General features: G+C 53.7%; 4 protein-coding genes across 4 annotated transcripts; all 4 read left to right on the top strand.

The window, feature by feature from the left end:
• The first annotated feature begins 3,081 nt into the window (after positions 1 to 3,081).
• On the top strand, positions 3,082 to 4,842 carry LOC129483944 (exonuclease GOR-like). The gene has a single exon (XM_055281355.1). It carries the CDS (start codon positions 3,097 to 3,099, stop codon positions 4,840 to 4,842), a length of 1,746 nt encoding a protein of 581 aa, XP_055137330.1. The 5' UTR covers positions 3,082 to 3,096.
• Positions 4,843 to 9,844: 5,002 nt separating this feature from the next.
• On the top strand, positions 9,845 to 11,605 carry LOC129483943 (exonuclease GOR-like). The gene has a single exon (XM_055281354.1). It carries the CDS (start codon positions 9,860 to 9,862, stop codon positions 11,603 to 11,605), a length of 1,746 nt encoding a protein of 581 aa, XP_055137329.1. The 5' UTR covers positions 9,845 to 9,859.
• Positions 11,606 to 16,607: 5,002 nt separating this feature from the next.
• On the top strand, positions 16,608 to 18,368 carry LOC129483941 (exonuclease GOR-like). Its single transcript, XM_055281353.1, has one exon. The coding sequence runs from the start codon at positions 16,623 to 16,625 to the stop codon at positions 18,366 to 18,368; it is 1,746 nt and encodes a 581-aa protein (XP_055137328.1). The 5' UTR covers positions 16,608 to 16,622.
• A 5,002-nt stretch (positions 18,369 to 23,370) lies between these two features.
• Positions 23,371 to 25,131, top strand: LOC129483940 (exonuclease GOR-like). The gene has a single exon (XM_055281352.1). The coding sequence runs from the start codon at positions 23,386 to 23,388 to the stop codon at positions 25,129 to 25,131; it is 1,746 nt and encodes a 581-aa protein (XP_055137327.1). The 5' UTR covers positions 23,371 to 23,385.
• The last annotated feature ends 833 nt before the right edge of the window (positions 25,132 to 25,964 follow it).

The raw sequence follows: 25,964 nt of genomic DNA, 5'->3' as shown, positions 1-25,964 counted from the left end.
TCTAATGTTTGTTTTTTTTGGTAGAGATGGGATTTCACCACGTCGCCCAGTTTGATCTCCAACTCCTGGGCTGAAGTGCTCCACCTGCCTTGGACTCCCAAAGTGGTGGGATTACAGTCACGAGCCTCCGTGCCTGGCCTTTGCTTTATTTCACTCACTGTAACCTCCTGTAGACTCATTCATGTTGCAGATGATACGATTTCTTTAATTTGTGAGGCTTCATAGTATTCTATAGGGTATATAGAACTGTTTTAGTGTTGTTGTTTTGCTCCCTTTTGAGACAGCGTTTCGCTCTTGTCGCCCAGGTTGGGGTGCATTGGCTTGATATCGGCTCGCTAGATCCCCTGTCTCCCAGGTTCAAGTGAGTCTCCTGCCTCAGCTGAGATCAGAAAGGCAGAATCTGCCTCCCGGGTTCAAGTGATTCTCCTCCCTCGGCTGAGATAAAGAGGCAGAATTACCATGCCCAGCTCACTTTGTGTCTCTGGTACAGACGGGGTCCCACCACGTTGGCCAGGCGGGTCTTGAACTCCTGACCTCAAATGATCAGCCATGCTTGGCCTCCCAGTGTACTGGCTTTACAGGTGTGAGCCACTGCGCCCTGGGCCTCATTGTGGTTTCAGTTTGCCACACTGGTCTGTAATGGGAGACGGCACGGACGAATTAGTTGGGCTGCAGGCCTCAACAGGCAATAAGGTAAACATCAGGAAATCAGCAATGTACTCAGAAGAGAATAGTTTTACAGCACCCAAGAGAAGTCAAACATCTGTAGTGGTCGTAGAAATGTAATGAAAATGTAAGTGAGGCAGTATTTAAATCACTACTTTTGTCAGAAACACTCTTCCCAATTCTGACAAAAGTGTGGTATTTTGAGGCAGCATTGAATTGATAAAATACGTATCTGAAATAGGTATTGATATATGTCAATTGTCACGGAAACCTTCGTGTCCTTGTATTGAGGCATCTCAAGCTTGCATAGTGTGTCTAAGTAAACTGCCCAAAAGAACCTGAATCAAATACACAAAGAGGTTATTTCCCCACTAGAATATTTTATTATATCTTAAGCTGTAGGGTGCGTGTGCCCAAAGAGCTCGCTTCTTCCATAGGTATCCATGTGCCATGCTGACCTGCTGCACCCAACATCCCATCATTTACGTTCGGTATTTCTCCCAATGCTATCCCTGACCCCGCCCTCCACCCCGTGACAGGCCCCAGTGTGTAACGTTCCCCACCCTGTGACCGAGTGTTCTCATTGTTCAATTCTCAACTGCGAGTGAGAACGCGGGGTGTTTGGTTTTCTGTCCTTGTGACAGTTTGCTCAGAATGATGGTTTCCGGCTCCGCCCATGTCCCTGCAAAGGACACGAACCTATCCTTTTTGGTGGCTGCGTAGAAATCCTTGGTGTTCATGGGCCACATTGCCTTAATGCAGTCTATCATCGTCGATGGACAATTGGGTAGGGTTCCAAGTCATTGCATTCTGAATAGTGCTGCCATAAACGTACGTGTGCATGTGTCTTTACACTGGCATGATTTCTAAACCTTCGGGTGTATACCCGGTAATGGGGTCGCTGGGTCAAATGGTATGTCTACTTCTAGATCCTTGAGGAATGGCCACACTGTCTTCCACCATGTTTGAACTAGTTTACACTCCCACCAACCTAGGCAAACAGGGTCTGGAATGCACCTCCAGCAAACTCCAACGGATCTGCAGCTGAGGGACCTGACTCTTAGAAGGAAAACTAATAAACAGAAAGGAATAGCATCAGCCTCAGCAAAAAGGACATACACTCCATAACCCCATCGGCAGGTCACCAGCATCAATGAGCAAAGGTAGGGAAAACCGCAAAGATGGGGAGGAGCCAGAGCAGAAAAGCGGAACACTCTCCAAACCAGAAGGCCTCTTCTGCTCCAGAGTCTCGCTCTGCCCCCCAGGCTGGAGTGCAGTGGCGCCATCTCGGCTCACTGCAACCTCTGACTCCTGGGTTCCATTCCCCTACCTCAGCATCCCGAGTTGCGGGGATTATCGGCACCCGCCATCATGCCCGGCTGATGTTCGCATTTTTCGTTTGCATTTTAGACAGGATCGGGATCCCTCCTGTTTAAAAGTTCCACTGAATCTCTGCTCGTGAGTACAGCTGATCTGTGCGCAATGGTTTCCACAGCATTTGCTTTTCGTAGCCACTGCAGGATTCACCTTCCGTATCTTCTCATCTCCTCTGAAAACCAGCTATACATTGGTAAACGGCTGATTCCTTTGGGGCAGTGTCCTTACAAGCTTTTCCTAAAACCTCAGTGACTTCTTTGTTATTCCGCCCGAGTTCACCATACATTTGATGTTTGTTCCTGCTGCAATTTTAGCGGAATTCATGTTGCTCTGATAGGAGTCCTTTTCAACCGATGTCTCATCCTTCTTAGTGCCTCAGTCTAGATCTAGTTCAGGAAGGTTCTAACAAGTTAGCACAAGTTAATTTTAGTGCAAACAAATTGAAATCCATGCATAGAGTTTCTGCATGTACATTTTCTATGAAGTTTTTGAAGACCCCGTGTGTTGAACGTTGCCCACGTCCTGGGAGAGAAGTGGTTGCGGTCCGCTTCCTGTCCTCAAGCTGCCCACGGTGGAGGAGTGCACAGAGCAGGGAAAGGCAAGCCCAGACAGATCCTGCCCACTAGCAGGCAGCAGCAGACGGCTGGCCCAGTCCCGGCTCCGTGGGGGTGCTGTGTGGGCCCGAGCAAGTTGAGCAACCTCCCTGAAACTCAATGTGCGGCTATGTGGCTCAGTTCCACCAGCCATTATGGTACTGCTGAGCAGGGACACTTAATCACCTCAGGAAAAGCAAGCTAGCTCCAAGGTTAGCAACCAGGAGTTCGGGTTGCTTCCATTAGCAGACCCTGAGCCCCCCCGCAAGCTGGAGTCTGGTGGAAGATGAGGTTCAGTGTGATTGGATGGAAGTAGCAACGTAATGAAGGACAAGTCCCACCCTCTCTCACAGAAGAGCCCTGTGCGTATATAAAGGCGGTGCGCCTCCGCGGCGGCACTCCTTGAAGCCGCCAGTTGGGAGAGGAGCAGAGCCACGCAGGTGCTCCCGAAGGCAGCGAGATGTTGCGAGCCACAGCTCCCTGCTGGTTCCCACCTGGCTATCCAGAAGCGAAGAAGGCGGCCGAGGAGGCGGCCCTCGAGGCTCCAGAATTCCCACTGCCCTCTCATCAGCCTGCCCAGAGCTTCGGGCTCTGGGTGCCCCAGATGTACAAGCGGGCCTCAGCATCTGTGGGGATCCAGACGGAGCCCGAGAATACGGGTCCGGCTGTGCCCCCTGCGTGGCCCGAGATGGTGACGGAGGCTTGGTGCTTCCCCGCGCAGCGGGGATCGGCCTGCTGCCTGCCAGCCGCCCCAAAGCTGGCAGAGAGACCCTCCGCAGTCCGCATCTCAGCCCCCAGGGAGAGGAAGAGGATCGCCCACTTTCACAGCCCTTGCTTGGCCACCGGTGCCACAGATGCCAAGAGAACCCGGGTGGCCAGCGGAAGCCAACGCTCCAATGGCTCCAAGGTCGGCAGACAGCCACGGAAGACGCGCAACAGGTCGGGGATGGCAGACAAGACCTCCACCACCATCAGCTCTAAGCGGATCGTCCGTCGTCCATCCTTAGCGCGTTTGAAGGAACCCATTATCCTCCGAAGGTCGGGGTGCCAAGTCCCCACCGTCATCCGCCGAGGCTATCTCCAACTGTTCACCAAAGAGTGTCTCAAGTTCTGCGCCTCCAAGCAGGAGGCCGAGGAGAAGGCGCTGAACGAGGAGAAGGCGGCCTACGACTGCAGCCCCAACAAGAACGTGTACCTGAACGTGGTCCTGAACACCCTCAAGAGGCTGAAGGGCCTGACCCCCAGCTCCATGCCCGGCCTCAGCAGGGCCGCCCTGTACAGCCGCCTCCAGGAGTTCCTGCTCACCCAGGACCAGCTCAAGGAGAACGGCTACCCCTTCCCGCACCCCGAGCAGCCCGGAGGCGCCGTCCTCTTCACTGGCCAGGGGAAGGGGCCCGGCGACTCCTCCTGCAGGGTCTGCTGCCGTTGTGGCACCGAGTACCTGGTGTCCTCCTCGGGCCGCTGTGTACGCGACCAGTTGTGTTATTATCACTGGGGGCGGGTCCGCTCGAGCCAAGTGGCTGGAGGCCGGGTTAGCCAGTACACCTGCTGTGCAGCGGCTCCTGGCTCCGTGGGCTGCCAGGTGGCAAAGCAGCACGTGCGGGACGGCCGCAAGGACAGCCTCCATGGCTTCGTGAAGACCTTGGAGAAAGAGTGTTCCAGAGACGCTTATCCAGGGATCTACGCCTTGGACTGTGAGATGTGCTACACCACGCACGGCCTGGAGCTGACCCGCGTCACCGTGGTGGACGCCGACATGCGAGTGGTGTACGACACCTTCGTCAAGCCCGACAACGAGATCGTGGACTACAACACCAGGTTCTCCGGAGTGACCGAGGCCGACGTCGCCAACACGAGCATCACGTTGCCCAAAGTCCAAGCCATCCTGCTGAGCTTTTTCAGCGCCCAAACCATCCTCATCGGGCACAGCCTGGAGAGCGATCTGCTGGCCCTGAAGCTCATCCACAGCACCGTGGTGGACACGGCCGTGCTCTTCCCGCACTACCTGGGTTTCCCCTACAAGCGCTCCCTCAGGAATCTCGCGGCCGACTACCTGGGACACATCATCCAGGACAGCCAGGACGGGCACAACTCCAGCGAGGACGCAAACGCCTGCCTGCAGCTGGTGATGTGGAAGGTCCGACAGCGCGCCCAGATCCAGCGATGCCAGCGGTCCGCCTCTCCCGCCGCCCTGGCCTGTCCTTAGCCCCAGGCCGCTTCCAAAACCGCCCTCAATCCCGAGAGCTAACCCTGTCCACCTCGCCGCAAAGCCAAAGAAACGGGAGCAGCCGGCGGCAGGACAGGGCCAAAAGCCGAGACTAACCCCGACCCCCGACTCCCAGTCCCCCGGAGTGCCTGCCGCGGGCCGTCGCTCCTGTCCCCATCCCTCTGCCCCTCCCGGACCTCCGTCCTTCCACCGATGGGCTCCCCGAGGCCCGAGCCCCCACTCCCAGTCCCCCGAGTCCCTGCCGCGGCCCCTCGCGCCTGTCCCCATCCCTCGGTCCCTCCCAGACCTCTGGCCTTCTACCACTCGCCTCCCCCAGCCCACCTGAACCTCCGCGGCTTCTGAGAACAAGGCGAACCCCCTGACCCAACAGCCTCCTGACAGTCTTCTGTCCTGGGCATCTTCCCCTTCTGTGGGGCTTTCTGAACCTCCCCACCCCCACCCGATTTTTCCCCCACCCCCCCTGGCAGGCGCCCAATCAATCTTGGTATGAATTTCAACATTGAAAAGAAAAATCATTGAAAAGCAAAGCTGAAAGTCCTCAGCTTCTCAATGCGCGCTTAGCTGTTTTTCGGTAGAGCCACCACAGGGAGGTGGGTGAAGCACTTAGGCTCTAGACTTACACATCTGGGTTCACATTCAAATTCCACCACTTAGTAGCTTTGTAACACTGGACAAATAGCTTCTGCGCGCTTCTGGTTTTTGATCTCCAGCGTGTGATCAGGAGGTCATGGTGAGGAATGAACGAAGCAACACACGGGCAGCCTTAAAACGATGGCACACAGTAGGTGTTCAATAAAGGGTCCAAGTGGTTTCTTCCACCCAGACCAACCAACGACAATGTCCCAATCAGTCAGTCAACTTCCAACTGGGCTCCAAGAGAGAACGAACCATCACGCCTCCCTAAATTCACGTTTCGCTTTTGAATCTGCAGTGAGAGATGACACACTAAGTAGCTAGTTTTGGTGGAGTGCCTGATTTGATAAATGTGCGTCTTGGGGGCGGGGTGGGTGTGTCTGCCTACATAACTAAATTAAACTGAGAATCAGAATGCTTTCTTTACCATTAATTTACTTTGTGTGTATAAGCCCACACACCCATACATACACGCACACTAACTGTTCCAGAACAAGGAGTTAGTGAACAGCAGGATGTCCACTCTGTCAGACACGTTTCGGGAAGCAATGAAATGGGACGTTTCTGATTGATTTTACCACTCCTCGAAGTTTATTTTCCTTTATGACTTAGACTCCTTCTGTGGAGATTTAACAAATACAAGTCTTTTTTATTGTATGTTATATCATTTAAGTTTTATAATGTATTTAAGTTTTCATTTTAAATAGACCAGTGAAAATTATATATATTTATGGTGTACAACGTGAGGCTTCATATATGTATACATTGTGGAATGACCAAATCAAGCTAATTAACACACTCGTTTCCTCGCATCCTGATTTTATTGTGATGAGAATACTTTGAAAATCTACTCCCACAGCTATTTTCAAGTAAGCAATACATAGTTATTCACTGTAGTCGCCGTGACGCTCAGTAGATCTCTAGAAATATTCCTGCCTGAAATTTGGTATCATTTGACTCACATCTCCCCACACCCTCCCCGGCACCTGCCTCGGGGAAACACCCTTCTGCTCTCTGCAGCTACGATTTCAACGATGTTACGTTCCTCGTATCAGTCAGGTCACGCATTATTCGAATTTTTGTGCTCGCTTTTTAAAAATTTATTATGTATTTATTTACTTTTGGAGGCAGGGTCTCACTCTGTCAAGCAGGCTGGAGTACAGTGACACCAACACGGCTCACCACGGCCTCCACCTCCCGGGTTCAAGAGATCTTCCCACTTGAGTCTCCTGAGTAGCGAGGACTAAGGCGTCCAACACCACACCTGTCTAATGTTTGTTTTTTTTGGTAGAGATGGGATTTCACCACGTCGCCCAGTTTGATCTCCAACTCCTGGGCTGAAGTGCTCCACCTGCCTTGGACTCCCAAAGTGGTGGGATTACAGTCACGAGCCTCCGTGCCTGGCCTTTGCTTTATTTCACTCACTGTAACCTCCTGTAGACTCATTCATGTTGCAGATGATACGATTTCTTTAATTTGTGAGGCTTCATAGTATTCTATAGGGTATATAGAACTGTTTTAGTGTTGTTGTTTTGCTCCCTTTTGAGACAGCGTTTCGCTCTTGTCGCCCAGGTTGGGGTGCATTGGCTTGATATCGGCTCGCTAGATCCCCTGTCTCCCAGGTTCAAGTGAGTCTCCTGCCTCAGCTGAGATCAGAAAGGCAGAATCTGCCTCCCGGGTTCAAGTGATTCTCCTCCCTCGGCTGAGATAAAGAGGCAGAATTACCATGCCCAGCTCACTTTGTGTCTCTGGTACAGACGGGGTCCCACCACGTTGGCCAGGCGGGTCTTGAACTCCTGACCTCAAATGATCAGCCATGCTTGGCCTCCCAGTGTACTGGCTTTACAGGTGTGAGCCACTGCGCCCTGGGCCTCATTGTGGTTTCAGTTTGCCACACTGGTCTGTAATGGGAGACGGCACGGACGAATTAGTTGGGCTGCAGGCCTCAACAGGCAATAAGGTAAACATCAGGAAATCAGCAATGTACTCAGAAGAGAATAGTTTTACAGCACCCAAGAGAAGTCAAACATCTGTAGTGGTCGTAGAAATGTAATGAAAATGTAAGTGAGGCACTATTTAAATCACTACTTTTGTCAGAAACACTCTTCCCAATTCTGACAAAAGTGTGGTATTTTGAGGCAGCATTGAATTGATAAAATACGTATCTGAAATAGGTATTGATATATGTCAATTGTCACGGAAACCTTCGTGTCCTTGTATTGAGGCATCTCAAGCTTGCATAGTGTGTCTAAGTAAACTGCCCAAAAGAACCTGAATCAAATACACAAAGAGGTTATTTCCCCACTAGAATATTTTATTATATCTTAAGCTGTAGGGTGCGTGTGCCCAAAGAGCTCGCTTCTTCCATAGGTATCCATGTGCCATGCTGACCTGCTGCACCCAACATCCCATCATTTACGTTCGGTATTTCTCCCAATGCTATCCCTGACCCCGCCCTCCACCCCGTGACAGGCCCCAGTGTGTAACGTTCCCCACCCTGTGACCGAGTGTTCTCATTGTTCAATTCTCAACTGCGAGTGAGAACGCGGGGTGTTTGGTTTTCTGTCCTTGTGACAGTTTGCTCAGAATGATGGTTTCCGGCTCCGCCCATGTCCCTGCAAAGGACACGAACCTATCCTTTTTGGTGGCTGCGTAGAAATCCTTGGTGTTCATGGGCCACATTGCCTTAATGCAGTCTATCATCGTCGATGGACAATTGGGTAGGGTTCCAAGTCATTGCATTCTGAATAGTGCTGCCATAAACGTACGTGTGCATGTGTCTTTACACTGGCATGATTTCTAAACCTTCGGGTGTATACCCGGTAATGGGGTCGCTGGGTCAAATGGTATGTCTACTTCTAGATCCTTGAGGAATGGCCACACTGTCTTCCACCATGTTTGAACTAGTTTACACTCCCACCAACCTAGGCAAACAGGGTCTGGAATGCACCTCCAGCAAACTCCAACGGATCTGCAGCTGAGGGACCTGACTCTTAGAAGGAAAACTAATAAACAGAAAGGAATAGCATCAGCCTCAGCAAAAAGGACATACACTCCATAACCCCATCGGCAGGTCACCAGCATCAATGAGCAAAGGTAGGGAAAACCGCAAAGATGGGGAGGAGCCAGAGCAGAAAAGCGGAACACTCTCCAAACCAGAAGGCCTCTTCTGCTCCAGAGTCTCGCTCTGCCCCCCAGGCTGGAGTGCAGTGGCGCCATCTCGGCTCACTGCAACCTCTGACTCCTGGGTTCCATTCCCCTACCTCAGCATCCCGACTTGCGGGGATTATCGGCACCCGCCATCATGCCCGGCTGATGTTCGCATTTTTCGTTTGCATTTTAGACAGGATCGGGATCCCTCCTGTTTAAAAGTTCCACTGAATCTCTGCTCGTGAGTACAGCTGATCTGTGCGCAATGGTTTCCACAGCATTTGCTTTTCGTAGCCACTGCAGGATTCACCTTCCGTATCTTCTCATCTCCTCTGAAAACCAGCTATACATTGGTAAACGGCTGATTCCTTTGGGGCAGTGTCCTTACAAGCTTTTCCTAAAACCTCAGTGACTTCTTTGTTATTCCGCCCGAGTTCACCATACATTTGATGTTTGTTCCTGCTGCAATTTTAGCGGAATTCATGTTGCTCTGATAGGAGTCCTTTTCAACCGATGTCTCATCCTTCTTAGTGCCTCAGTCTAGATCTAGTTCAGGAAGGTTCTAACAAGTTAGCACAAGTTAATTTTAGTGCAAACAAATTGAAATCCATGCATAGAGTTTCTGCATGTACATTTTCTATGAAGTTTTTGAAGACCCCGTGTGTTGAACGTTGCCCACGTCCTGGGAGAGAAGTGGTTGCGGTCCGCTTCCTGTCCTCAAGCTGCCCACGGTGGAGGAGTGCACAGAGCAGGGAAAGGCAAGCCCAGACAGATCCTGCCCACTAGCAGGCAGCAGCAGACGGCTGGCCCAGTCCCGGCTCCGTGGGGGTGCTGTGTGGGCCCGAGCAAGTTGAGCAACCTCCCTGAAACTCAATGTGCGGCTATGTGGCTCAGTTCCACCACCCATTATGGTACTGCTGAGCAGGGACACTTAATCACCTCAGGAAAAGCAAGCTAGCTCCAAGGTTAGCAACCAGGAGTTCGGGTTGCTTCCATTAGCAGACCCTGAGCCCCCCCGCAAGCTGGAGTCTGGTGGAAGATGAGGTTCAGTGTGATTGGATGGAAGTAGCAACGTAATGAAGGACAAGTCCCACCCTCTCTCACAGAAGAGCCCTGTGCGTATATAAAGGCGGTGCGCCTCCGCGGCGGCACTCCTTGAAGCCGCCAGTTGGGAGAGGAGCAGAGCCACGCAGGTGCTCCCGAAGGCAGCGAGATGTTGCGAGCCACAGCTCCCTGCTGGTTCCCACCTGGCTATCCAGAAGCGAAGAAGGCGGCCGAGGAGGCGGCCCTCGAGGCTCCAGAATTCCCACTGCCCTCTCATCAGCCTGCCCAGAGCTTCGGGCTCTGGGTGCCCCAGATGTACAAGCGGGCCTCAGCATCTGTGGGGATCCAGACGGAGCCCGAGAATACGGGTCCGGCTGTGCCCCCTGCGTGGCCCGAGATGGTGACGGAGGCTTGGTGCTTCCCCGCGCAGCGGGGATCGGCCTGCTGCCTGCCAGCCGCCCCAAAGCTGGCAGAGAGACCCTCCGCAGTCCGCATCTCAGCCCCCAGGGAGAGGAAGAGGATCGCCCACTTTCACAGCCCTTGCTTGGCCACCGGTGCCACAGATGCCAAGAGAACCCGGGTGGCCAGCGGAAGCCAACGCTCCAATGGCTCCAAGGTCGGCAGACAGCCACGGAAGACGCGCAACAGGTCGGGGATGGCAGACAAGACCTCCACCACCATCAGCTCTAAGCGGATCGTCCGTCGTCCATCCTTAGCGCGTTTGAAGGAACCCATTATCCTCCGAAGGTCGGGGTGCCAAGTCCCCACCGTCATCCGCCGAGGCTATCTCCAACTGTTCACCAAAGAGTGTCTCAAGTTCTGCGCCTCCAAGCAGGAGGCCGAGGAGAAGGCGCTGAACGAGGAGAAGGCGGCCTACGACTGCAGCCCCAACAAGAACGTGTACCTGAACGTGGTCCTGAACACCCTCAAGAGGCTGAAGGGCCTGACCCCCAGCTCCATGCCCGGCCTCAGCAGGGCCGCCCTGTACAGCCGCCTCCAGGAGTTCCTGCTCACCCAGGACCAGCTCAAGGAGAACGGCTACCCCTTCCCGCACCCCGAGCAGCCCGGAGGCGCCGTCCTCTTCACTGGCCAGGGGAAGGGGCCCGGCGACTCCTCCTGCAGGGTCTGCTGCCGTTGTGGCACCGAGTACCTGGTGTCCTCCTCGGGCCGCTGTGTACGCGACCAGTTGTGTTATTATCACTGGGGGCGGGTCCGCTCGAGCCAAGTGGCTGGAGGCCGGGTTAGCCAGTACACCTGCTGTGCAGCGGCTCCTGGCTCCGTGGGCTGCCAGGTGGCAAAGCAGCACGTGCGGGACGGCCGCAAGGACAGCCTCCATGGCTTCGTGAAGACCTTGGAGAAAGAGTGTTCCAGAGACGCTTATCCAGGGATCTACGCCTTGGACTGTGAGATGTGCTACACCACGCACGGCCTGGAGCTGACCCGCGTCACCGTGGTGGACGCCGACATGCGAGTGGTGTACGACACCTTCGTCAAGCCCGACAACGAGATCGTGGACTACAACACCAGGTTCTCCGGAGTGACCGAGGCCGACGTCGCCAACACGAGCATCACGTTGCCCAAAGTCCAAGCCATCCTGCTGAGCTTTTTCAGCGCCCAAACCATCCTCATCGGGCACAGCCTGGAGAGCGATCTGCTGGCCCTGAAGCTCATCCACAGCACCGTGGTGGACACGGCCGTGCTCTTCCCGCACTACCTGGGTTTCCCCTACAAGCGCTCCCTCAGGAATCTCGCGGCCGACTACCTGGGACACATCATCCAGGACAGCCAGGACGGGCACAACTCCAGCGAGGACGCAAACGCCTGCCTGCAGCTGGTGATGTGGAAGGTCCGACAGCGCGCCCAGATCCAGCGATGCCAGCGGTCCGCCTCTCCCGCCGCCCTGGCCTGTCCTTAGCCCCAGGCCGCTTCCAAAACCGCCCTCAATCCCGAGAGCTAACCCTGTCCACCTCGCCGCAAAGCCAAAGAAACGGGAGCAGCCGGCGGCAGGACAGGGCCAAAAGCCGAGACTAACCCCGACCCCCGACTCCCAGTCCCCCGGAGTGCCTGCCGCGGGCCGTCGCTCCTGTCCCCATCCCTCTGCCCCTCCCGGACCTCCGTCCTTCCACCGATGGGCTCCCCGAGGCCCGAGCCCCCACTCCCAGTCCCCCGAGTCCCTGCCGCGGCCCCTCGCGCCTGTCCCCATCCCTCGGTCCCTCCCAGACCTCTGGCCTTCTACCACTCGCCTCCCCCAGCCCACCTGAACCTCCGCGGCTTCTGAGAACAAGGCGAACCCCCTGACCCAACAGCCTCCTGACAGTCTTCTGTCCTGGGCATCTTCCCCTTCTGTGGGGCTTTCTGAACCTCCCCACCCCCACCCGATTTTTCCCCCACCCCCCCTGGCAGGCGCCCAATCAATCTTGGTATGAATTTCAACATTGAAAAGAAAAATCATTGAAAAGCAAAGCTGAAAGTCCTCAGCTTCTCAATGCGCGCTTAGCTGTTTTTCGGTAGAGCCACCACAGGGAGGTGGGTGAAGCACTTAGGCTCTAGACTTACACATCTGGGTTCACATTCAAATTCCACCACTTAGTAGCTTTGTAACACTGGACAAATAGCTTCTGCGCGCTTCTGGTTTTTGATCTCCAGCGTGTGATCAGGAGGTCATGGTGAGGAATGAACGAAGCAACACACGGGCAGCCTTAAAACGATGGCACACAGTAGGTGTTCAATAAAGGGTCCAAGTGGTTTCTTCCACCCAGACCAACCAACGACAATGTCCCAATCAGTCAGTCAACTTCCAACTGGGCTCCAAGAGAGAACGAACCATCACGCCTCCCTAAATTCACGTTTCGCTTTTGAATCTGCAGTGAGAGATGACACACTAAGTAGCTAGTTTTGGTGGAGTGCCTGATTTGATAAATGTGCGTCTGGGGGGCGGGGTGGGTGTGTCTGCCTACATAACTAAATTAAACTGAGAATCAGAATGCTTTCTTTACCATTAATTTACTTTGTGTGTATAAGCCCACACACCCATACATACACGCACACTAACTGTTCCAGAACAAGGAGTTAGTGAACAGCAGGATGTCCACTCTGTCAGACACGTTTCGGGAAGCAATGAAATGGGACGTTTCTGATTGATTTTACCACTCCTCGAAGTTTATTTTCCTTTATGACTTAGACTCCTTCTGTGGAGATTTAACAAATACAAGTCTTTTTTATTGTATGTTATATCATTTAAGTTTTATAATGTATTTAAGTTTTCATTTTAAATAGACCAGTGAAAATTATATATATTTATGGTGTACAACGTGAGGCTTCATATATGTATACATTGTGGAATGACCAAATCAAGCTAATTAACACACTCGTTTCCTCGCATCCTGATTTTATTGTGATGAGAATACTTTGAAAATCTACTCCCACAGCTATTTTCAAGTAAGCAATACATAGTTATTCACTGTAGTCGCCGTGACGCTCAGTAGATCTCTAGAAATATTCCTGCCTGAAATTTGGTATCATTTGACTCACATCTCCCCACACCCTCCCCGGCACCTGCCTCGGGGAAACACCCTTCTGCTCTCTGCAGCTACGATTTCAACGATGTTACGTTCCTCGTATCAGTCAGGTCACGCATTATTCGAATTTTTGTGCTCGCTTTTTAAAAATTTATTATGTATTTATTTACTTTTGGAGGCAGGGTCTCACTCTGTCAAGCAGGCTGGAGTACAGTGACACCAACACGGCTCACCACGGCCTCCACCTCCCGGGTTCAAGAGATCTTCCCACTTGAGTCTCCTGAGTAGCGAGGACTAAGGCGTCCAACACCACACCTGTCTAATGTTTGTTTTTTTTGGTAGAGATGGGATTTCACCACGTCGCCCAGTTTGATCTCCAACTCCTGGGCTGAAGTGCTCCACCTGCCTTGGACTCCCAAAGTGGTGGGATTACAGTCACGAGCCTCCGTGCCTGGCCTTTGCTTTATTTCACTCACTGTAACCTCCTGTAGACTCATTCATGTTGCAGATGATACGATTTCTTTAATTTGTGAGGCTTCATAGTATTCTATAGGGTATATAGAACTGTTTTAGTGTTGTTGTTTTGCTCCCTTTTGAGACAGCGTTTCGCTCTTGTCGCCCAGGTTGGGGTGCATTGGCTTGATATCGGCTCGCTAGATCCCCTGTCTCCCAGGTTCAAGTGAGTCTCCTGCCTCAGCTGAGATCAGAAAGGCAGAATCTGCCTCCCGGGTTCAAGTGATTCTCCTCCCTCGGCTGAGATAAAGAGGCAGAATTACCATGCCCAGCTCACTTTGTGTCTCTGGTACAGACGGGGTCCCACCACGTTGGCCAGGCGGGTCTTGAACTCCTGACCTCAAATGATCAGCCATGCTTGGCCTCCCAGTGTACTGGCTTTACAGGTGTGAGCCACTGCGCCCTGGGCCTCATTGTGGTTTCAGTTTGCCACACTGGTCTGTAATGGGAGACGGCACGGACGAATTAGTTGGGCTGCAGGCCTCAACAGGCAATAAGGTAAACATCAGGAAATCAGCAATGTACTCAGAAGAGAATAGTTTTACAGCACCCAAGAGAAGTCAAACATCTGTAGTGGTCGTAGAAATGTAATGAAAATGTAAGTGAGGCACTATTTAAATCACTACTTTTGTCAGAAACACTCTTCCCAATTCTGACAAAAGTGTGGTATTTTGAGGCAGCATTGAATTGATAAAATACGTATCTGAAATAGGTATTGATATATGTCAATTGTCACGGAAACCTTCGTGTCCTTGTATTGAGGCATCTCAAGCTTGCATAGTGTGTCTAAGTAAACTGCCCAAAAGAACCTGAATCAAATACACAAAGAGGTTATTTCCCCACTAGAATATTTTATTATATCTTAAGCTGTAGGGTGCGTGTGCCCAAAGAGCTCGCTTCTTCCATAGGTATCCATGTGCCATGCTGACCTGCTGCACCCAACATCCCATCATTTACGTTCGGTATTTCTCCCAATGCTATCCCTGACCCCGCCCTCCACCCCGTGACAGGCCCCAGTGTGTAACGTTCCCCACCCTGTGACCGAGTGTTCTCATTGTTCAATTCTCAACTGCGAGTGAGAACGCGGGGTGTTTGGTTTTCTGTCCTTGTGACAGTTTGCTCAGAATGATGGTTTCCGGCTCCGCCCATGTCCCTGCAAAGGACACGAACCTATCCTTTTTGGTGGCTGCGTAGAAATCCTTGGTGTTCATGGGCCACATTGCCTTAATGCAGTCTATCATCGTCGATGGACAATTGGGTAGGGTTCCAAGTCATTGCATTCTGAATAGTGCTGCCATAAACGTACGTGTGCATGTGTCTTTACACTGGCATGATTTCTAAACCTTCGGGTGTATACCCGGTAATGGGGTCGCTGGGTCAAATGGTATGTCTACTTCTAGATCCTTGAGGAATGGCCACACTGTCTTCCACCATGTTTGAACTAGTTTACACTCCCACCAACCTAGGCAAACAGGGTCTGGAATGCACCTCCAGCAAACTCCAACGGATCTGCAGCTGAGGGACCTGACTCTTAGAAGGAAAACTAATAAACAGAAAGGAATAGCATCAGCCTCAGCAAAAAGGACATACACTCCATAACCCCATCGGCAGGTCACCAGCATCAATGAGCAAAGGTAGGGAAAACCGCAAAGATGGGGAGGAGCCAGAGCAGAAAAGCGGAACACTCTCCAAACCAGAAGGCCTCTTCTGCTCCAGAGTCTCGCTCTGCCCCCCAGGCTGGAGTGCAGTGGCGCCATCTCGGCTCACTGCAACCTCTGACTCCTGGGTTCCATTCCCCTACCTCAGCATCCCGAGTTGCGGGGATTATCGGCACCCGCCATCATGCCCGGCTGATGTTCGCATTTTTCGTTTGCATTTTAGACAGGATCGGGATCCCTCCTGTTTAAAAGTTCCACTGAATCTCTGCTCGTGAGTACAGCTGATCTGTGCGCAATGGTTTCCACAGCATTTGCTTTTCGTAGCCACTGCAGGATTCACCTTCCGTATCTTCTCATCTCCTCTGAAAACCAGCTATACATTGGTAAACGGCTGATTCCTTTGGGGCAGTGTCCTTACAAGCTTTTCCTAAAACCTCAGTGACTTCTTTGTTATTCCGCCCGAGTTCACCATACATTTGATGTTTGTTCCTGCTGCAATTTTAGCGGAATTCATGTTGCTCTGATAGGAGTCCTTTTCAACCGATGTCTCATCCTTCTTAGTGCCTCAGTCTAGATCTAGTTCAGGAAGGTTCTAACAAGTTAGCACAAGTTAATTTTAGTGCAAACAAATTGAAATCCATGCATAGAGTTTCTGCATGTACATTTTCTATGAAGTTTTTGAAGACCCCGTGTGTTGAACGTTGCCCACGTCCTGGGAGAGAAGTGGTTGCGGTCCGCTTCCTGTCCTCAAGCTGCCCACGGTGGAGGAGTGCACAGAGCAGGGAAAGGCAAGCCCAGACAGATCCTGCCCACTAGCAGGCAGCAGCAGACGGCTGGCCCAGTCCCGGCTCCGTGGGGGTGCTGTGTGGGCCCGAGCAAGTTGAGCCACCTCCCTGAAACTCAATGTGCGGCTATGTGGCTCAGTTCCACCAGCCATTATGGTACTGCTGAGCAGGGACACTTAATCACCTCAGGAAAAGCAAGCTAGCTCCAAGGTTAGCAACCAGGAGTTCGGGTTGCTTCCATTAGCAGACCCTGAGCCCCCCCGCAAGCTGGAGTCTGGTGGAAGATGAGGTTCAGTGTGATTGGATGGAAGTAGCAACGTAATGAAGGACAAGTCCCACCCTCTCTCACAGAAGAGCCCTGTGCGTATATAAAGGCGGTGCGCCTCCGCGGCGGCACTCCTTGAAGCCGCCAGTTGGGAGAGGAGCAGAGCCACGCAGGTGCTCCCGAAGGCAGCGAGATGTTGCGAGCCACAGCTCCCTGCTGGTTCCCACCTGGCTATCCAGAAGCGAAGAAGGCGGCCGAGGAGGCGGCCCTCGAGGCTCCAGAATTCCCACTGCCCTCTCATCAGCCTGCCCAGAGCTTCGGGCTCTGGGTGCCCCAGATGTACAAGCGGGCCTCAGCATCTGTGGGGATCCAGACGGAGCCCGAGAATACGGGTCCGGCTGTGCCCCCTGCGTGGCCCGAGATGGTGACGGAGGCTTGGTGCTTCCCCGCGCAGCGGGGATCGGCCTGCTGCCTGCCAGCCGCCCCAAAGCTGGCAGAGAGACCCTCCGCAGTCCGCATCTCAGCCCCCAGGGAGAGGAAGAGGATCGCCCACTTTCACAGCCCTTGCTTGGCCACCGGTGCCACAGATGCCAAGAGAACCCGGGTGGCCAGCGGAAGCCAACGCTCCAATGGCTCCAAGGTCGGCAGACAGCCACGGAAGACGCGCAACAGGTCGGGGATGGCAGACAAGACCTCCACCACCATCAGCTCTAAGCGGATCGTCCGTCGTCCATCCTTAGCGCGTTTGAAGGAACCCATTATCCTCCGAAGGTCGGGGTGCCAAGTCCCCACCGTCATCCGCCGAGGCTATCTCCAACTGTTCACCAAAGAGTGTCTCAAGTTCTGCGCCTCCAAGCAGGAGGCCGAGGAGAAGGCGCTGAACGAGGAGAAGGCGGCCTACGACTGCAGCCCCAACAAGAACGTGTACCTGAACGTGGTCCTGAACACCCTCAAGAGGCTGAAGGGCCTGACCCCCAGCTCCATGCCCGGCCTCAGCAGGGCCGCCCTGTACAGCCGCCTCCAGGAGTTCCTGCTCACCCAGGACCAGCTCAAGGAGAACGGCTACCCCTTCCCGCACCCCGAGCAGCCCGGAGGCGCCGTCCTCTTCACTGGCCAGGGGAAGGGGCCCGGCGACTCCTCCTGCAGGGTCTGCTGCCGTTGTGGCACCGAGTACCTGGTGTCCTCCTCGGGCCGCTGTGTACGCGACCAGTTGTGTTATTATCACTGGGGGCGGGTCCGCTCGAGCCAAGTGGCTGGAGGCCGGGTTAGCCAGTACACCTGCTGTGCAGCGGCTCCTGGCTCCGTGGGCTGCCAGGTGGCAAAGCAGCACGTGCGGGACGGCCGCAAGGACAGCCTCCATGGCTTCGTGAAGACCTTGGAGAAAGAGTGTTCCAGAGACGCTTATCCAGGGATCTACGCCTTGGACTGTGAGATGTGCTACACCACGCACGGCCTGGAGCTGACCCGCGTCACCGTGGTGGACGCCGACATGCGAGTGGTGTACGACACCTTCGTCAAGCCCGACAACGAGATCGTGGACTACAACACCAGGTTCTCCGGAGTGACCGAGGCCGACGTCGCCAACACGAGCATCACGTTGCCCAAAGTCCAAGCCATCCTGCTGAGCTTTTTCAGCGCCCAAACCATCCTCATCGGGCACAGCCTGGAGAGCGATCTGCTGGCCCTGAAGCTCATCCACAGCACCGTGGTGGACACGGCCGTGCTCTTCCCGCACTACCTGGGTTTCCCCTACAAGCGCTCCCTCAGGAATCTCGCGGCCGACTACCTGGGACACATCATCCAGGACAGCCAGGACGGGCACAACTCCAGCGAGGACGCAAACGCCTGCCTGCAGCTGGTGATGTGGAAGGTCCGACAGCGCGCCCAGATCCAGCGATGCCAGCGGTCCGCCTCTCCCGCCGCCCTGGCCTGTCCTTAGCCCCAGGCCGCTTCCAAAACCGCCCTCAATCCCGAGAGCTAACCCTGTCCACCTCGCCGCAAAGCCAAAGAAACGGGAGCAGCCGGCGGCAGGACAGGGCCAAAAGCCGAGACTAACCCCGACCCCCGACTCCCAGTCCCCCGGAGTGCCTGCCGCGGGCCGTCGCTCCTGTCCCCATCCCTCTGCCCCTCCCGGACCTCCGTCCTTCCACCGATGGGCTCCCCGAGGCCCGAGCCCCCACTCCCAGTCCCCCGAGTCCCTGCCGCGGCCCCTCGCGCCTGTCCCCATCCCTCGGTCCCTCCCAGACCTCTGGCCTTCTACCACTCGCCTCCCCCAGCCCACCTGAACCTCCGCGGCTTCTGAGAACAAGGCGAACCCCCTGACCCAACAGCCTCCTGACAGTCTTCTGTCCTGGGCATCTTCCCCTTCTGTGGGGCTTTCTGAACCTCCCCACCCCCACCCGATTTTTCCCCCACCCCCCCTGGCAGGCGCCCAATCAATCTTGGTATGAATTTCAACATTGAAAAGAAAAATCATTGAAAAGCAAAGCTGAAAGTCCTCAGCTTCTCAATGCGCGCTTAGCTGTTTTTCGGTAGAGCCACCACAGGGAGGTGGGTGAAGCACTTAGGCTCTAGACTTACACATCTGGGTTCACATTCAAATTCCACCACTTAGTAGCTTTGTAACACTGGACAAATAGCTTCTGCGCGCTTCTGGTTTTTGATCTCCAGCGTGTGATCAGGAGGTCATGGTGAGGAATGAACGAAGCAACACACGGGCAGCCTTAAAACGATGGCACACAGTAGGTGTTCAATAAAGGGTCCAAGTGGTTTCTTCCACCCAGACCAACCAACGACAATGTCCCAATCAGTCAGTCAACTTCCAACTGGGCTCCAAGAGAGAACGAACCATCACGCCTCCCTAAATTCACGTTTCGCTTTTGAATCTGCAGTGAGAGATGACACACTAAGTAGCTAGTTTTGGTGGAGTGCCTGATTTGATAAATGTGCGTCTGGGGGGCGGGGTGGGTGTGTCTGCCTACATAACTAAATTAAACTGAGAATCAGAATGCTTTCTTTACCATTAATTTACTTTGTGTGTATAAGCCCACACACCCATACATACACGCACACTAACTGTTCCAGAACAAGGAGTTAGTGAACAGCAGGATGTCCACTCTGTCAGACACGTTTCGGGAAGCAATGAAATGGGACGTTTCTGATTGATTTTACCACTCCTCGAAGTTTATTTTCCTTTATGACTTAGACTCCTTCTGTGGAGATTTAACAAATACAAGTCTTTTTTATTGTATGTTATATCATTTAAGTTTTATAATGTATTTAAGTTTTCATTTTAAATAGACCAGTGAAAATTATATATATTTATGGTGTACAACGTGAGGCTTCATATATGTATACATTGTGGAATGACCAAATCAAGCTAATTAACACACTCGTTTCCTCGCATCCTGATTTTATTGTGATGAGAATACTTTGAAAATCTACTCCCACAGCTATTTTCAAGTAAGCAATACATAGTTATTCACTGTAGTCGCCGTGACGCTCAGTAGATCTCTAGAAATATTCCTGCCTGAAATTTGGTATCATTTGACTCACATCTCCCCACACCCTCCCCGGCACCTGCCTCGGGGAAACACCCTTCTGCTCTCTGCAGCTACGATTTCAACGATGTTACGTTCCTCGTATCAGTCAGGTCACGCATTATTCGAATTTTTGTGCTCGCTTTTTAAAAATTTATTATGTATTTATTTACTTTTGGAGGCAGGGTCTCACTCTGTCAAGCAGGCTGGAGTACAGTGACACCAACACGGCTCACCACGGCCTCCACCTCCCGGGTTCAAGAGATCTTCCCACTTGAGTCTCCTGAGTAGCGAGGACTAAGGCGTCCAACACCACACCTGTCTAATGTTTGTTTTTTTTGGTAGAGATGGGATTTCACCACGTCGCCCAGTTTGATCTCCAACTCCTGGGCTGAAGTGCTCCACCTGCCTTGGACTCCCAAAGTGGTGGGATTACAGTCACGAGCCTCCGTGCCTGGCCTTTGCTTTATTTCACTCACTGTAACCTCCTGTAGACTCATTCATGTTGCAGATGATACGATTTCTTTAATTTGTGAGGCTTCATAGTATTCTATAGGGTATATAGAACTGTTTTAGTGTTGTTGTTTTGCTCCCTTTTGAGACAGCGTTTCGCTCTTGTCGCCCAGGTTGGGGTGCATTGGCTTGATATCGGCTCGCTAGATCCCCTGTCTCCCAGGTTCAAGTGAGTCTCCTGCCTCAGCTGAGATCAGAAAGGCAGAATCTGCCTCCCGGGTTCAAGTGATTCTCCTCCCTCGGCTGAGATAAAGAGGCAGAATTACCATGCCCAGCTCACTTTGTGTCTCTGGTACAGACGGGGTCCCACCACGTTGGCCAGGCGGGTCTTGAACTCCTGACCTCAAATGATCAGCCATGCTTGGCCTCCCAGTGTACTGGCTTTACAGGTGTGAGCCACTGCGCCCTGGGCCTCATTGTGGTTTCAGTTTGCCACACTGGTCTGTAATGGGAGACGGCACGGACGAATTAGTTGGGCTGCAGGCCTCAACAGGCAATAAGGTAAACATCAGGAAATCAGCAATGTACTCAGAAGAGAATAGTTTTACAGCACCCAAGAGAAGTCAAACATCTGTAGTGGTCGTAGAAATGTAATGAAAATGTAAGTGAGGCACTATTTAAATCACTACTTTTGTCAGAAACACTCTTCCCAATTCTGACAAAAGTGTGGTATTTTGAGGCAGCATTGAATTGATAAAATACGTATCTGAAATAGGTATTGATATATGTCAATTGTCACGGAAACCTTCGTGTCCTTGTATTGAGGCATCTCAAGCTTGCATAGTGTGTCTAAGTAAACTGCCCAAAAGAACCTGAATCAAATACACAAAGAGGTTATTTCCCCACTAGAATATTTTATTATATCTTAAGCTGTAGGGTGCGTGTGCCCAAAGAGCTCGCTTCTTCCATAGGTATCCATGTGCCATGCTGACCTGCTGCACCCAACATCCCATCATTTACGTTCGGTATTTCTCCCAATGCTATCCCTGACCCCGCCCTCCACCCCGTGACAGGCCCCAGTGTGTAACGTTCCCCACCCTGTGACCGAGTGTTCTCATTGTTCAATTCTCAACTGCGAGTGAGAACGCGGGGTGTTTGGTTTTCTGTCCTTGTGACAGTTTGCTCAGAATGATGGTTTCCGGCTCCGCCCATGTCCCTGCAAAGGACACGAACCTATCCTTTTTGGTGGCTGCGTAGAAATCCTTGGTGTTCATGGGCCACATTGCCTTAATGCAGTCTATCATCGTCGATGGACAATTGGGTAGGGTTCCAAGTCATTGCATTCTGAATAGTGCTGCCATAAACGTACGTGTGCATGTGTCTTTACACTGGCATGATTTCTAAACCTTCGGGTGTATACCCGGTAATGGGGTCGCTGGGTCAAATGGTATGTCTACTTCTAGATCCTTGAGGAATGGCCACACTGTCTTCCACCATGTTTGAACTAGTTTACACTCCCACCAACCTAGGCAAACAGGGTCTGGAATGCACCTCCAGCAAACTCCAACGGATCTGCAGCTGAGGGACCTGACTCTTAGAAGGAAAACTAATAAACAGAAAGGAATAGCATCAGCCTCAGCAAAAAGGACATACACTCCATAACCCCATCGGCAGGTCACCAGCATCAATGAGCAAAGGTAGGGAAAACCGCAAAGATGGGGAGGAGCCAGAGCAGAAAAGCGGAACACTCTCCAAACCAGAAGGCCTCTTCTGCTCCAGAGTCTCGCTCTGCCCCCCAGGCTGGAGTGCAGTGGCGCCATCTCGGCTCACTGCAACCTCTGACTCCTGGGTTCCATTCCCCTACCTCAGCATCCCGAGTTGCGGGGATTATCGGCACCCGCCATCATGCCCGGCTGATGTTCGCATTTTTCGTTTGCATTTTAGACAGGATCGGGATCCCTCCTGTTTAAAAGTTCCACTGAATCTCTGCTCGTGAGTACAGCTGATCTGTGCGCAATGGTTTCCACAGCATTTGCTTTTCGTAGCCACTGCAGGATTCACCTTCCGTATCTTCTCATCTCCTCTGAAAACCAGCTATACATTGGTAAACGGCTGATTCCTTTGGGGCAGTGTCCTTACAAGCTTTTCCTAAAACCTCAGTGACTTCTTTGTTATTCCGCCCGAGTTCACCATACATTTGATGTTTGTTCCTGCTGCAATTTTAGCGGAATTCATGTTGCTCTGATAGGAGTCCTTTTCAACCGATGTCTCATCCTTCTTAGTGCCTCAGTCTAGATCTAGTTCAGGAAGGTTCTAACAAGTTAGCACAAGTTAATTTTAGTGCAAACAAATTGAAATCCATGCATAGAGTTTCTGCATGTACATTTTCTATGAAGTTTTTGAAGACCCCGTGTGTTGAACGTTGCCCACGTCCTGGGAGAGAAGTGGTTGCGGTCCGCTTCCTGTCCTCAAGCTGCCCACGGTGGAGGAGTGCACAGAGCAGGGAAAGGCAAGCCCAGACAGATCCTGCCCACTAGCAGGCAGCAGCAGACGGCTGGCCCAGTCCCGGCTCCGTGGGGGTGCTGTGTGGGCCCGAGCAAGTTGAGCCACCTCCCTGAAACTCAATGTGCGGCTATGTGGCTCAGTTCCACCAGCCATTATGGTACTGCTGAGCAGGGACACTTAATCACCTCAGGAAAAGCAAGCTAGCTCCAAGGTTAGCAACCAGGAGTTCGGGTTGCTTCCATTAGCAGACCCTGAGCCCCCCCGCAAGCTGGAGTCTGGTGGAAGATGAGGTTCAGTGTGATTGGATGGAAGTAGCAACGTAATGAAGGACAAGTCCCACCCTCTCTCACAGAAGAGCCCTGTGCGTATATAAAGGCGGTGCGCCTCCGCGGCGGCACTCCTTGAAGCCGCCAGTTGGGAGAGGAGCAGAGCCACGCAGGTGCTCCCGAAGGCAGCGAGATGTTGCGAGCCACAGCTCCCTGCTGGTTCCCACCTGGCTATCCAGAAGCGAAGAAGGCGGCCGAGGAGGCGGCCCTCGAGGCTCCAGAATTCCCACTGCCCTCTCATCAGCCTGCCCAGAGCTTCGGGCTCTGGGTGCCCCAGATGTACAAGCGGGCCTCAGCATCTGTGGGGATCCAGACGGAGCCCGAGAATACGGGTCCGGCTGTGCCCCCTGCGTGGCCCGAGATGGTGACGGAGGCTTGGTGCTTCCCCGCGCAGCGGGGATCGGCCTGCTGCCTGCCAGCCGCCCCAAAGCTGGCAGAGAGACCCTCCGCAGTCCGCATCTCAGCCCCCAGGGAGAGGAAGAGGATCGCCCACTTTCACAGCCCTTGCTTGGCCACCGGTGCCACAGATGCCAAGAGAACCCGGGTGGCCAGCGGAAGCCAACGCTCCAATGGCTCCAAGGTCGGCAGACAGCCACGGAAGACGCGCAACAGGTCGGGGATGGCAGACAAGACCTCCACCACCATCAGCTCTAAGCGGATCGTCCGTCGTCCATCCTTAGCGCGTTTGAAGGAACCCATTATCCTCCGAAGGTCGGGGTGCCAAGTCCCCACCGTCATCCGCCGAGGCTATCTCCAACTGTTCACCAAAGAGTGTCTCAAGTTCTGCGCCTCCAAGCAGGAGGCCGAGGAGAAGGCGCTGAACGAGGAGAAGGCGGCCTACGACTGCAGCCCCAACAAGAACGTGTACCTGAACGTGGTCCTGAACACCCTCAAGAGGCTGAAGGGCCTGACCCCCAGCTCCATGCCCGGCCTCAGCAGGGCCGCCCTGTACAGCCGCCTCCAGGAGTTCCTGCTCACCCAGGACCAGCTCAAGGAGAACGGCTACCCCTTCCCGCACCCCGAGCAGCCCGGAGGCGCCGTCCTCTTCACTGGCCAGGGGAAGGGGCCCGGCGACTCCTCCTGCAGGGTCTGCTGCCGTTGTGGCACCGAGTACCTGGTGTCCTCCTCGGGCCGCTGTGTACGCGACCAGTTGTGTTATTATCACTGGGGGCGGGTCCGCTCGAGCCAAGTGGCTGGAGGCCGGGTTAGCCAGTACACCTGCTGTGCAGCGGCTCCTGGCTCCGTGGGCTGCCAGGTGGCAAAGCAGCACGTGCGGGACGGCCGCAAGGACAGCCTCCATGGCTTCGTGAAGACCTTGGAGAAAGAGTGTTCCAGAGACGCTTATCCAGGGATCTACGCCTTGGACTGTGAGATGTGCTACACCACGCACGGCCTGGAGCTGACCCGCGTCACCGTGGTGGACGCCGACATGCGAGTGGTGTACGACACCTTCGTCAAGCCCGACAACGAGATCGTGGACTACAACACCAGGTTCTCCGGAGTGACCGAGGCCGACGTCGCCAACACGAGCATCACGTTGCCCAAAGTCCAAGCCATCCTGCTGAGCTTTTTCAGCGCCCAAACCATCCTCATCGGGCACAGCCTGGAGAGCGATCTGCTGGCCCTGAAGCTCATCCACAGCACCGTGGTGGACACGGCCGTGCTCTTCCCGCACTACCTGGGTTTCCCCTACAAGCGCTCCCTCAGGAATCTCGCGGCCGACTACCTGGGACACATCATCCAGGACAGCCAGGACGGGCACAACTCCAGCGAGGACGCAAACGCCTGCCTGCAGCTGGTGATGTGGAAGGTCCGACAGCGCGCCCAGATCCAGCGATGCCAGCGGTCCGCCTCTCCCGCCGCCCTGGCCTGTCCTTAGCCCCAGGCCGCTTCCAAAACCGCCCTCAATCCCGAGAGCTAACCCTGTCCACCTCGCCGCAAAGCCAAAGAAACGGGAGCAGCCGGCGGCAGGACAGGGCCAAAAGCCGAGACTAACCCCGACCCCCGACTCCCAGTCCCCCGGAGTGCCTGCCGCGGGCCGTCGCTCCTGTCCCCATCCCTCTGCCCCTCCCGGACCTCCGTCCTTCCACCGATGGGCTCCCCGAGGCCCGAGCCCCCACTCCCAGTCCCCCGAGTCCCTGCCGCGGCCCCTCGCGCCTGTCCCCATCCCTCGGTCCCTCCCAGACCTCTGGCCTTCTACCACTCGCCTCCCCCAGCCCACCTGAACCTCCGCGGCTTCTGAGAACAAGGCGAACCCCCTGACCCAACAGCCTCCTGACAGTCTTCTGTCCTGGGCATCTTCCCCTTCTGTGGGGCTTTCTGAACCTCCCCACCCCCACCCGATTTTTCCCCCACCCCCCCTGGCAGGCGCCCAATCAATCTTGGTATGAATTTCAACATTGAAAAGAAAAATCATTGAAAAGCAAAGCTGAAAGTCCTCAGCTTCTCAATGCGCGCTTAGCTGTTTTTCGGTAGAGCCACCACAGGGAGGTGGGTGAAGCACTTAGGCTCTAGACTTACACATCTGGGTTCACATTCAAATTCCACCACTTAGTAGCTTTGTAACACTGATCAAATAGCTTCTGCGCGCTTCTGGTTTTTGATCTCCAGCGTGTGATCAGGAGGTCATGGTGAGGAATGAACGAAGCAACACACGGGCAGCCTTAAAACGATGGCACACAGTAGGTGTTCAATAAAGGGTCCAAGTGGTTT

This window comes from Symphalangus syndactylus, chromosome 6 (assembly GCF_028878055.3).
Source record: "Symphalangus syndactylus isolate Jambi chromosome 6, NHGRI_mSymSyn1-v2.1_pri, whole genome shotgun sequence".
Taxonomy (NCBI): domain Eukaryota; kingdom Metazoa; phylum Chordata; class Mammalia; order Primates; family Hylobatidae; genus Symphalangus; species Symphalangus syndactylus.
The sequence above is the reverse complement of the archived record's forward strand: the minus strand, read 5'-3'. Positions and strand labels throughout refer to the sequence as shown.

Coding starts and splice junctions, on each gene's coding strand:
- LOC129483941 (XM_055281353.1), top strand. CDS start 16,623: ATGTTGCGAGCCACAGCTCCCTGCTGGTTCCCACCTGGCTATCCAGAA.
- LOC129483943 (XM_055281354.1), top strand. CDS start 9,860: ATGTTGCGAGCCACAGCTCCCTGCTGGTTCCCACCTGGCTATCCAGAA.
- LOC129483944 (XM_055281355.1), top strand. CDS start 3,097: ATGTTGCGAGCCACAGCTCCCTGCTGGTTCCCACCTGGCTATCCAGAA.
- LOC129483940 (XM_055281352.1), top strand. CDS start 23,386: ATGTTGCGAGCCACAGCTCCCTGCTGGTTCCCACCTGGCTATCCAGAA.